This window comes from Meriones unguiculatus, chromosome 6 (assembly GCF_030254825.1).
Source record: "Meriones unguiculatus strain TT.TT164.6M chromosome 6, Bangor_MerUng_6.1, whole genome shotgun sequence".
NCBI lineage: Eukaryota > Metazoa > Chordata > Mammalia > Rodentia > Muridae > Meriones > Meriones unguiculatus.
Window position 1 is genome coordinate 82,969,367 of NC_083354.1, and position 13,381 is coordinate 82,982,747.

At 42.2% G+C, this 13,381-nt stretch overlaps 1 protein-coding gene across 1 annotated transcript in view; it reads left to right on the forward strand.

The window, feature by feature from the left end:
- The window catches only part of Depdc1b (DEP domain containing 1B), a 69,166-nt gene that overhangs the window by 44,327 nt on the left and 11,458 nt on the right, over positions 1-13,381 (forward strand). Inside the window, exon 7 of the mRNA XM_021632760.2 lies at positions 3,969-4,109. Within this exon, the coding sequence (XP_021488435.2) occupies positions 3,969-4,109 (141 nt within the window). The remainder of the gene's footprint in view (positions 1-3,968; positions 4,110-13,381) is intronic.

Sequence of the window (13,381 nt, forward strand, 5' to 3'; positions counted from 1 at the left end):
TCTCCTGCTCAGCAGCCTAGGCGTTGGTCTGACACCTGTGTGGCTGGCAGGGACTTACTTGGAGACCACAGAGCAATCCTGCAGATTCCCGGCTTAGTGGAAGGATTGTTAGATTACAGTCTTAGTGTCATTTAGTTCCCGCATGGTCTCACGGGCCTAACCGCAGTGCAGATAAGTCCATGCCACTCCCAGGAGCTCATCATAGGAGTGAAAGAAACGAGGCACTGCTGTTTACGATATAGTAGCAGCCTCCTACTAATGGTCCGTAGAACTTTTACTTCTAAGACATGCTTGTTCAGGATCTGCCATGTTTACATCTCCAGCTCGCCGGGCAGCTCCTGTCCCCTGCTGGGTGTCAGCGGGCAGAGATTTAAGAGGGACAGAAGTATTTTAGAGGGCTGGCCTGACAGGGCAGGGCAACTCCGGAGAGGAACCTGCTTGCAGAGAAGCACGAAAGAGTCTCAGAGACCTGCATGTACCATCTGGAGGCCTGGGCCACGGTGTCTGAAGGACTGCTCACAGGCAGATAAGATTTCTTCAGTAGACACACGGCAACGTTTCATTGGCTCTCGTGGGCACATTGAAGGAACAGTATAGTGACAGCTCATGAACACTACCATTTTTTTTCCTTGCAATTTTCAGGAAACTTAACCCAAAGAATGTATGTGTATCTGTGTGTGATTTGTATGTGAGCATACAGATGTTGTGCCTATGCTGTGGTGCGCAGATGATTTTGAGGAGTCACTTCTTTCTGCAGTGGATTCTGGGGACCTTCCCTCAGATTATCTGGCCGGCATGGCCAGCACTCTTACCTGAGGAGCTGTCTAATCTGCCCCCAACGTGATAGTAATGAAAAGCCTCATTATTTTAGTTGATTGATAATGGCAATATTTGGTCTCGGAGAAGCTCTTTCGTCTCAAAGCTACTTCAGGAAATGGTTACTGTCTTATTTTTGCATAGGATCGGCGTATACAGAGCCAGGTGTATAAATAATTGAATTAGTAAACTGAATTATTGATTTACCTGGACTCAGTTTTGTTTGATTATAGAATGAAGCCAACCACTGGGCCTTGTTTGTTTCACACTCTCATGGTTGTACACTCTCATTCTGAGTATGTATGGCAATAACAGTTCACATAAAACTCAGAGTGTCCAGGTTTAACTCCTAAAATTTTCATTGAGTTTTGGTTGATATTTTGGGACACTCTGAGATTAGAGTAATGTGGCTTCAACTTGGGGAAGAAATACTTAAAATTTTAAAATTAGATTTTGTGTGTGTGTGTGTGTGTGTGTGTGTGTGTGTGTGTGTAGCATTCCCATGTGTATGTGTAGCAAGTGTATGGAGGTCAGAGGATGGTTGTAGGAGTCAGTCTCTCCTTCCACCCTGTGGGTTCAGGGCTGTGAGTGCCTTTGTCTACAGTGCCATCTTGCTGACCCTGAAGTGATTTTTATTCTTTCTGCTCAAGTATGTAAAGCAAATGTAAGTTATGTCTCTGGCCAGAGTTGGCAGTGATGAGATAATGGTACAACTGCAAAGCTCCAGCACTCATTCTGAGCTCCTGGAGAACCACAGATCTGAAGGTTACCAGCTGGGACTGAAGCTATAACGTGTGCTAAAATGCTTTAAGGTGTGCTTATATTTGTGTCTGACCTTCCTTGATGACTGGAATGCAGGGAATTGTATAATCAATTCCCCACTTGACACATAAAGCCACAAACACCCGAAGCAAGGGTGGCATGACTAGACAGTGAGTAGAGGAAAGACATGTGTCTCATGCATATGAAAGCGTGTTGGAGGAGGCACGTGCCTTACAAGTGAGAGCAACCTCTACAAATGGTTAGCACATGAGGGGCCTTTGTATACCAGAGACAAGAGGTGGCTAAAGGACAGGTCAGCCTGTTGGATAGTTCTATAAAATCTCTAAACTTTCCCAGTTCTCCTGTCCATCAAAATTTACCTTCAGTCTATCAAAGTAAGTACACATTCCCACTGAGTCCTCTAAAAGGGGACAGGCTGACTATCTGATGTGCTGAGGGCTACTTGCCCTTTTTCCTACAAGCCTGCTATTCTTCCTTCTCTTACATGCAATTCTTACGTCACTGAAGACTGCACATATTGGCCGGATGTTTAGGTGTGGGCCAAACCTTTTATGGCTGCTCACTATGAAGACTGATGGATGCTAAGTAATGCAAAACCGGATTAAATGATTCCTTTTGTTTCTTTGTGTGTATGTATCAGAAGAGCCAATCACAAATGAAAATAAAGCAGCCAAAGCATTTCATTCCAGAATCTGTCAGGAATAAGACTTATAAAAAGCTGGATTAAGGAAAAAAATGTTTTTTAAACTACAGGTGATTAAGAAAGAAAAGACCCATGTTCTGTTTTCTTTTAGGGATTTGTTTGTTATTCATATTTTTATCAAAGATGTGACATTCTCAAGGCATGTAATTGTTTAGAATGAATCACTCATATGTTCTGGCAGTCACTAATTCTGCAGTATGTCTTGCTTGCTGAGACATATTCAGCTTTCACTTGATTAAGCTTAATAAGCAAGGAGGAAGTAAGCAAGATGTTTTACACAGGTGCTGCTGGTTTACGCGCTACAGCACATAAACACATTTCAGCATTTTACCCAGTAAAGTTAATTCTTAGGAAGAGAACAGAGTGGAAAGGGTAAAAGATGTTTGGTTTTCGTTTAAGGATTTTATTTTTAAGTATGTGTATACATATGTGTCCGTATGAGAGTAGGCACACGTAAGCGGATATACTGGTAGAGCTCAGAAAAGGGAATCAGATCTGGAGCTTCAGCTGTAAGAGGTGGTAAGCCACCTGATGTGGGTTCTAGGGACTGATCTCAGGTCCTCTGCAGGAGCAGTACTTGCTGTTAACCTCCGATCCACCCTTCCAGTCTCCATAAAGAGCCATTTTATGATGTCCTAGGGGATTGAATATTGTGGTCCAGAATGGTTTCCTCTGTGTTAAGCTAGAATCTCTTAGCTCCTGCGATTCTGTGGGAAAAACTTCCTTGAATTCATCTTAGCTGCTCCGTTCACTCTCCTGGGTATAGCACTTCATTGGGGTTTGACATCCTCGTCCTCTGCTGGTCTGGAGCTGGTCACTGCGATTGCCCTCCTTTTCTCCCATGCTCCTCTTGGGATGAGCTATTTTCCCCAAGGCTCCAGAACCTCCTGTGTGCCTGTCAACATGGTTGTATAAACCTGTACTCCTTGTATAGTGCGCTGGGTGTGTTTACTGCCAAATGGTACAGATGATCTTTTATTCCTCAGAGGACCTGGATTCTGGAGGAACTTCCCTCTGCCCTGCTGTTGGCATAGGACATGGTCAGGGCCACGCCGGGTCAGAGTTTCTAAGGTGGCTCCGGCTTTGCAGTGTGAGCAGTTTTCTTTCGCTAGCTGGGCAGTGACTGATTGGAGTTCAGGAAGAATTGGCAAAATAGAGTGTAAAATCTTTCTCATTATCTTTGTAAAAAGCATTTAAATTTTCATTTTTCTGAAACAGTTTGTTAGGAGAAGGTGATTATTCCATTCAACTGTATGACTGTATATTATAACTTGTGAACTCAGGAAGGTGTAGAAAGTTCTTTGATAAGTCATCTGTTGCATATTAACAAATCGCTATTTTTATTAACTTTATTAAGACTAGGAATATGTTGATTATTTAAAAGAAAATTATTTACATGAATGAAGTTTGCCTTGACATAAAAAGAGAAAAAGCAGGCTTTGCTGTTAAAATGGAGATGCATTAAATGCTCTTCATTTTTTATCATATATTCAATTAAACAGAAACCATCCTTGTAGGAGTAAAAGGTATATGCCATTGCCGCATGAAAACTTGTCTGTGTATCTTGGATAGCTGTTCACAGCCCGTGTATGGTCAGACAACGGGGCTTAGAAGTACTATGATTAATGTCCCATTAATCATTCTTTCTCTCTCTCTCTCTCAAAAGGGCCCAACTGCACAGACTGGAAGCAGCCTATGTACTCGGGGTTTGAAAAAGATGTCTTCAAAACTATAGCAGATCACTATGGTCAGCTGAAGGAGCCCCTGCTGACGTTTCATCTTTTTGATGCTTTTGTCAGCGCACTAGGTGAGCGCGTGGCCACCGTATCAACATGTTATTATTGGATCTTATCTGCTGTCACTGTCTTGAGAGTTTGATAGGAAAGCTTGGAACATTTTCTTTTCTTCCAAAAAAAATTTCCCATTTTAAATTTTGTTTTAGTATCTCATTCTCTCTTTATTTTTTTCATATTTATATAGACTATATGTAATTTTTTGAGAACTTCATCCATGAGTATCTTTATTAGCATATATTAGTTATATATAATAATGGGTCCCATGAAGACATTTTTATGCACATATATAATACATTAGCCTTTCTTATGCCTTCCCATTCCTTTGCTCCTCTCCTCTTCAGAAACATAACCCTTCTATTTTCATGTCTCTGTTTTCTTTTCTTAATTTTTTTTTTTTTTTTGTGACCCAAAGAGTTTCACTAGGTTTCCTTATGGGAGCCTTGGCAGGAGCTGTTAACAGGATCCTTGCACCTTTTAGTGGTTATGCCAGTGAAGAAAGTGTTTCTCTCTTCCCCAGCCACTGTTAGCTGCTGGCAGTTTCTCAGGGTGGAGTGGAGCCTCGTGACCTCCCCCACCAATCTTTATCCATGATGTAGGGTTGATGTGCCCAGTCTTGTGCAGGTCCTATGCAGAAAACCACAGCTGCCCTGAGCTCATGCGTGCAGCAGCCATGTCAGACCTGGAAGACAGCATTTTTAACCCCACCCCCTTCTCTGGGGGAAAGGCTCATATTCCTTTTCCCCCTTTTCCATGGTGCTCCTTGAGCCTCGTCGGGGATGAGATGTCTCATTTATGGCCGAGCATTGAGGAGTCACTTATTCTCAGCACTTTGATCAGTCAGAAGTCTCTGTCATCCAGTGAAAGAGAAGCTTCTCTGACCAGAGCTGATCACAGCATTACCCTGTGGCTGTAAACATGGACATATCCGTTTACCAAGACAACAGTGGTTGCTTCTCCACTAGTGCAGGGCATTAATTCCTTCCCATGGAGCAGGGCCTGAAATCCAGTCAGCAAGTGGTTGGTTACCGCCAAAGCAGGCATGCCACTGTTCCACGAATTCAGGCCCCCACAGGGATAAAACCATTGGTGACTCTTTGCTCCTAGCAGCCTGTATAGTACCTTTCTGCACAGTAAAAGCTAGCCACATAGGCACTTTTAAAATAAAAACTGACAGAGTGCTGAATTCTTGCTCCAGAAAGGAATAAAAGAAAATAGTTAACTTGCAAAACCCAAAGCAAAGACCAGCAGGTTTTATTTCTAAAGGAAATACAGGATGTCGTATGCCATTTTTCATGTGAGTGTAACATTGTTGGTAGAGAAGAATGAGAGTTACGCTTCATGAGTAAGTCTATTACTATGTAGGTATGAGTGTACGACAGTCGGTGCCGGAGGTGTACTGTCATTTAGAAGGTGCTCTCTTTGGATTAGAAGAAACAAGTTTTTATAGGACTGTTTGATACTTGAAATATGCAAAGTAAGTACAGTAATGCTATTATTCACGTAAAACTTGTTTCTATCCTTCATATAGAGTTACACCGTGAGGGAAACATGGTAGAAAGGGGGAAAGGCCATTATTGCTATTGTTGCTTTCCTTTTAGAAGTCAGATTTCCCTGTGGGCTTTAAGTATTTTTTCTTGTCAAAAGGCATGCATGCTTTGTGGATATCTGCAGCTGTGTAGACTTGGGGGGAATGAGCATTCTCGTGTTCCTTGACACCCTAGACATTAGCAATCTTCCCTCTTCCATTTTTGCTTTGTAAATTTTTCTTTACATCCCTTCACTTTCTCCTTTCTATCTTTCTCTTTGCAAAGTGTGGCTGCTGCCAGAGCATCCTAATGAAATGCCAGCCGTGTGCGAATGGGTTACCTGAACTCATAGCAGCGTGTTTAGATTTAGATTCATGTTTTTGTAGGTTCTCTGACAATAACAAAAATAGTTTCTAAAAATTATATATGTAATAGTAACTACTTCTAACGTGTTTATTTATTTATATATTTATTTATTTATTATTATTTTGTGTGTGTGGTGTGCATGATGTATGTGGGTACATATGCCACACTGCACATCTTGAGATCAGAGGGCAATTATGTACAGTTGGTTTTCTTTTTCCAAATTTACGTGGGTTCCACAGAAAGCACTTTTACTTCCTGAGCTAGCTTGTCTTAGGAGTGATTATTTTTAGACGTCTCACCACTGGGAATAAATGGAGGACCTAGTTTATTATGGGTTTTTTAACACCATTAGATCTTTGGGGTATTTTGTTTAAGCTCAGTTGATCTATTACGGATGTTTTGGTTTTGATCTGATTTTTAGACAGAGCCTCATGCAGACCTAGCTGGCCTTGAACTCACTGTTCAGTTGCGGCTGGCTTTGAACTCCTAACCCCCTGTTTCCCTGTTATGAGTACTGGGTTAAAGGTGTGTGTCTCCAATCCAACCCTGCTCTGGAGTCTTGAGACTGTTGAGTGTTCTTGATAGTGTGTTTCCAGCTGAGTCTGATTGGGGGCTTGTGCACTTGTGCATCTCATGACTAATGACAGACTCTTGTGCCGTAGAGGATGCCGTGGACTGAGAAAGTAGACTCTCATTCTCCATGCTTACTGCCGCAAGCACTGCTACACCACAGCTCCAAAGACTGGACTGAAAAACCAGTTCTTACAGTTTCTTCTCTTTTTTTCACTGTTTATACTATTATGTAGGAAAATTATTTGACTTGGAGACAGAATGGCTTTGAGCATTTTTTGAAAAAAACATTCTAAAGGGAATCTCTTTAAATATCATCCGCCTTTCACAATTATTCCTTTTGAGCTAAGTTAGGAGTTAAAGGTGGCTTCATTCCAAGTTGATATCAGAATAAGTTACCACATAAAATATAAGGGCTTTGAGGAAGAGAAGGATGGGCATTGGGAAATGTATTGCTTTAGTTATCAGACAGACATCGGGGATGGGATATCTACTAAAGATGCATTAACCAGCTCTCTTATCAGTCCTTCCCAAGTAAATATATAGATGAGACACCTGCATTGGAAAGCACTTTAAAAAAATCTTCCTGTAGTGAAAGAAGAAAGCGTAGACTAGAAGATTACAATTCATTACATGACTAACAAAGCATATCTGATCCAGTCTGTGATAACGGGCTATCTAGCTACGGCGGTGGAATTTAGTAGGGTTGGTTTGTCTCTTAGATGTCTTGACTTTGATTGAAATAGGATGTTGCCTTGATTGAAATCACATGTTGCCTAGACTGAAGCAGGATGTTGTCTTTTAGAGTAAGTAATCAGTCGACTTTGTGTAGGAGCTGAAAATTGTACGGCACTTTCAATGGATGTGATTGTCACGTTAGCTTATATTCTTCTCTTGGGGTTCGTGCATGATTGAACATGGTAGACCTTGTGCCCAGAGCTGTGTGAAATTGGGCATCTTGAGTCCATTTTAATAGTTTTCAAAGAAAGGACACAGGTGTGGTGGCACATGCCTATAATCCCAACACTTAGGAGGTTGAAACGGGGGGAGCACACATTTGAGGCCGGCCTGGGCCATACAGCAAGCCCCTCTTTCAGGAATCAAGCAACATTTAAAAGGTGTGGGAAGGGGATCAGGAAGACGTGGTTCTTATTCTTTACCAATCATCACTAAGTGCTCAGTTTTGTTCAGCAGTCTAAGAAAGCCATCTGTCCACAGTTGACCTTTATTTTCCAAGATGAGTATTTGCCCCTAATGTCCTGAAGGACACAGAGTATTAGGCTTTCCTCCACATTCCACCGCGCCGTCCATTGACTTGTGTAGCATTTGGTATTTACATACTGAGGACAGATACAGGTGAAAATACAAATGGGATGAAGGAGAATAAGCAAACCGATAGGAGTCGAGGAGGGTGTTTTAGAAACTGAGTTACCCTACTCTTGGTTTGTACTCACCTTGCTTTTATAGATATCCTATTGGTACATCTATTTGAACTGTTTTTTTTTTTTTTTAAAGATTAACTTACATATTTTAAGAAACAGGAGATTCATATGCAATGTGCATTTATGGCTTTTTAAAAAGAAAAATTGAAGGATCTGGCAGTCTGGGGCTTGAGGTTTTGGTGTACAAGTTGGCAGTATATGAATGGGAGAAGGAGCCCGTGCCTGGGAAAATGGACTCCAGCTGCTGCCGTTGTTCCTCAGGCTTTGACCAGCTTCACTCGGTTCCTGTTTCTTATTTATCCCACTTGAGTGCTGCTGTAGGCAGCTCAGTGCATACTTTCCTTGTTAGTGAACCGGACGGCTGAAATGCTAGCTCTTTGTTGTTTATTTCCTCCCGACTTGAATCTTGAAAATGGCGTTGTCATTCTGTTATGCACTGGATCATCTGACTCAGCAGTCTGAGATCCCTGTGTGTGTGTGTGTGTGTGTCTACATGCCAGAGAGCTGTGTATGTTTTTAGTGCAGATCACCCAAATGACTGGGTGTGTGTGTCTACATGCCAGAGAGTTGTGTATGTTTTTAGTGCAGATCATCCAAATGACTGGGTTTTGTTAACTGTTTTTTGCTTTTGTGTTTTTGGTTAGGTGACTTGTAGAACAGTATGCCATTTTTACCTGTCCTTCTGTTCTCCAGGCCACCTCAGTTCTTGTCCCTTATCCTCTCTTTTTCTCAGAGAGTCTTCTCTTTTGAAGATCCAGATGGGCCAAGATAGAGATGTTTATTGACCCTCAAATATCTCCGATGATTATTGAAATAAAGTGGAGTTAGTTCTGTGTAGGTAGAGATTTAGGGAGGGTGTAGATTTTCTTTGGATGTAACCAAATGTATAAGTTATTTATATCTGTGATCACTAAGACAATTGACAAAACTTTTGGGAAGAAAGTCCAAAATTCTTCCCATGCCATTTCAGCAAGATAAAGATAAAAATATTTTAAAATGCAATATGAAATAGGGTTTATCTTTATCCAATATTTGGAGAAGTAAAGAACTTTCTGAGCCTAAGAGCCAAAGGGATTATTAAAGTGCTGTATTGGAAATTCATGCAAGAAAGGACATCATTTTGAGCGTGGGAGAGCTTATATTTACTGTTGAATAATTCTCTGAGGTGACTAACCTGCTTGACTTTCCTTAAAAATCTCCAAAGAAACAGTTTCTCTTACCGTGTCTCTCCTTAAACAAAAAATTCTTGCCAATTGATGTGTATTTTAAATTCTTTCGATTCAGTATAATCTTTTTTTTCTTCTTTTTATATCTGCTTTCAATAAAAATGAAACTTTGATCTTTTCCCACCCCCTTTTCAACAGACACAACTCTCTGGGCCTCTCTGGGTCTTCCAGGCCCTCCTAATAGTTTTCATATTTCATTGCTTTTTTTTGAACAAGTCCAAAAATAGTTTCATGTACCAACAGCAAGTGGTTTTTCAAGAGAAACTAAGAAAAAGGATAACGTTTTCAATAAATGATGTTAGAACACCTGGAAAAAGCCAGCCTTTATATCCTGTTTATAATTATTCAAATTTTACATTAGAGTAGATCATAGACTCAAGCATAACAAATCCAACTAAAATCTGCCAGAAGAAAGTATAGGAGGGGACCCTTGCAATCTTGGGTAGGCAAAGATAGACACACAGAAAGCTTAAACAATAAATAAAAGTTCAATCAAATTGGCTTCATTAAGCTCAGAAATGTTTTCTGTTTGGAATACTCCATCAGGAAATGTAGAAAAAGGGGTCAGAGAGACTGGACTTATGTTTTTTGTCTGAGAATGGTAGGTGATGTTGCCGTGGCCCCAAGAAATGTTCACTCATCAGCAATGTTGTGTAATTTTGAGCTCTTGATGCGCCCGCACCAGAACAGCAACCGCTTCCAGGTACACTATGGCCTGTGGGCCTACCCACTGGCATGAGCTGCTCCTGGGTAGAGCCACAGCAACAATGGTTGAAGAAAATGTGGGGCTGACATGAGTACCTGCCTCATCCCCATATTCAAAATGAAGACACATGCAGCCTGGACCAGGCCAGGCCAGCTGAAGGGCAGTCCTCACTGTAAAAGCCCTTTTCCACATGGGGATGGACAGACCATGTTGATGTTAAGACTCACAGCAGCAGGGCCCAAGGCTGTCAGTCAGAAGTTGTAGGAAGAGAGAAAGAAGCTGAGGTAAAGAGAAGTGCAGGCTCGTTGTTCAGCGTGCCCAGTAGGTCTGAAAATGTTCAGATCAAAGAAGCTCACATTGGGTTTACACGCTCTCCCTGTGCTCCATCTCTAAGCATGAAGAAAACTAGATCTCTGCTTCTGGGATACCTCACTCAGGATGATCTTTTCTAATTCCCACCATTTCAGATGGCAGGGGAGGTCCTGGGGGAAGGGAGGAGAAGAGGGAGGGAGGGTGGGGTTGGGAGGGGATGGGGGGGCTACAGCTGGGATACAAAGTGAATAAATTTTAATTAATAAAAAATAAATTAATAAAAAAAAGAAACCTGGAGCCACAGAGAGAGCTCCCTGTTGGCAGGGCTTCTGAGCATGCTCTTTCCACCCCTTCCCTTCACATGTCCGGCCTTGGCGCCTGACATCTGTTAGAAAAGAACTGAGTCAACCTTTTGCCAACACTGCTAAATGGAAGGAAAAGCCCTTAGAAGTGGGTGTGGCCTGTGGATGTTGTTACAGTCATGTGCTTTGAAACTGAAGCAATTCAATCTTGTTTTTTCATCTGTTTCTACCAACTCCCAAAGTTTGTGTTTTAGTCAAACTCGATTGAGGTGTTTAACTAACGCTATTCCCCACCTGGCCTGTGAGTCACTTTAGAATTCTTTTAATTTATTTATTTAATTTTTTATTACAATTTATTCACTTTGTATCCCAGCTGTAGCCCCCTCTCTCATCTTCTCCCAGTCACCCTGCCTCCCTCCTCTCCCCCTAAGACCTTCCCCAAGTCCACTGATAGGGGAGGTCCTCCTCCCTCACTATCTGACCCTAGCCTATCAGGTCTCATCAGAACTGTCTGCATTGTTTCCTCTGTGGTGTGGCAAGGCTGGAGGGGACAGGAGCTCCACAAGGAGACTAACAAAGTAAAAAAATTTGGGCTCAGGGGATCCTTCAGAGACTGATGCTCTAACCAAGGACCATGCATGGCGAGGACCTAGACCCCCTGCTCAGATATAGCCCATGGCAGCTCAGTCTCCATGTTCCCTAGTAAGCGAGCAGGGGCTGTCTCTGACATGGAGTCAGTGGCTGGCACTTTAGAATTTTCTGGCACCGTTTTTTCTCTCATAAATGCCAGCAGGAGGTTATCGCTTGTCACTATTGCTGTTTCCTCTTAGAACCACAAGGATTATGCCCATGCCACTCTGACTCTGGCTGCTTCACTAACATCTCGCTCTACAGCAAGGTCAAATAAGCAAATGACACACGAAAGCATCAAAGACATTTCTTTGGTTTAAATTTATAGTTATTGAAAAGTAAACAAAAACAATAAAAATGTAAGGCATAAGAAGAATATTCTGCACAATGAAAAGACATTTTCATAAGGAGTGCACCATTAAAAGAATGGAATAACATGCTTCTATACATCTGAGACAATGCTTGAAGCCAGATGGTATAGTTACTTTTGAGTATGAAGTTGGTGGGGTTTAGAGTCACCACTGGAGGGGCTGGAGAGACGTCCCAGTGGTTACGAGTGCTGGCTGCTCATCCAGAGGAACCTGGTTTGATTCCAAGTACCCACATGGTGGCTGATTCAGTGCCCTCTTCTGGCCTCGTTGGCACCATGTGTGCACACGGTGTGTAAACGTAACAGGCAGGCAAAGCGCCCATGCACATAAAATAATGGAGGAGTGGCATCACCATGGGAGCAGATCTCTGTCTCTGAGAGACAATACGCTACAATACAATACAAAGGGCATGGACTTTTAATAGACATTTTATAAAAGAGAGATGATTCTCTAACAAGCACGCAGTGAGGAGATACGTATCATTGATCATTCTGAGCACGAGGACTGAAGCCTCAGTGAAGTGCCAGTATCTAAGTACTACATCTTGGTGACGAAGCATAGCTATTTAAAAACCTTTAGACCACATTTCTGTATGTGCGTAGGTGGGCATATGTGTGTATGAGCCTGTACATATCATGACTTGGCATGTATGTGGAAGTTAAAAAACTACTTGTGGGAGTCAGTTTTCACTTCCTCCTGTGAGGGCCCCACGTTCAAACTCAGGTCATTGGGCTTGGTGGCAAGCGCCTTCACCTGCTGTGCCATCTTGCCTGCCTAGAGCTGGCTTTGTTTGTTTGTTTGTTTGTTTTGTTTTTTTAATGACAAAAATATCAAAAATATTTCTGTAAAGCTTTTTGGTGTTATTGTTATCTGTTGCCACCTGACTGTGCAAAGTCAAGTGTCCCAGAGCCTTTAGTCATACCTGACTGCACACACTGGTCAACACTGACCCTTGACTCTGCCTGTAGTAACCATTCTTTGCTCTCAGTTCTCTGGGATCAACTCTTTTAGATTCCACGTTCAACTGAGGTCAGCAGGCACTTGTCTTTCTGTTCCTAGTTTATGTTATGTAATAGTAATCTCATTAAAGACATGATGACTCATGCCTATAATTCCAGAATTGGGATGCTGATGCAGGAGGATTGCTGTGGGTTTGAGGCCAGCCCGTGTTTTGTTCTAGAAGTTTCATGGTGTCTTCAGCACTGTTAGGTGGCTGTCCTGTGTGTGTCCTTAGCCCCTGCTGGAAATCAGTTGGTTGCAAAGGCATGAGTTTACTTCTGTGTTCTATTCTGTTTTTTTTTTTTTTTTTTTTTTTGTCTATACTACAGCTGTTCAGGTGTGTGTGTGTCTTTGCTGGTGTCAGCAGGGGCCAGAAGGGGGCATTGCATTGGATCCCCTGAAGCTGGAGTTAGCAGCAGCTGTGAGCTGCCTTACATGAGTGCTGGGATTTGAACAAGTACCCTCTAGAAGAGCAATAAGTGCTGTTAATCACGGAGCCATCTCTCCACCCTTGGTAGTGTTTTAAAGTCAGGTGGTGCAATGTTTCCAGCTGTGCACCATTAAACACAGCTGTGCTGAATAAAAAGTGGGAACGTGAGCATACTTTTCTCAATACAGATCTCTGAGAAAAAGCTTTCAGATTTTCCCCATCAGTATAGAGCAAGTCATCTCTCTCGTCTCTTTCTCTGTTCGTGTTTCTGTTTCTCTCTGTCTCTGTCTCTCAAGCAAAAGTACTTTCTTAGCCCTCCCTTCTTTCCTCTGTGTGTTCGTGTAAGAGAGTGTGGGCATGTGTGCTAGAACACATGTATGGTGAGTGGGCAACTTTCGTGTAT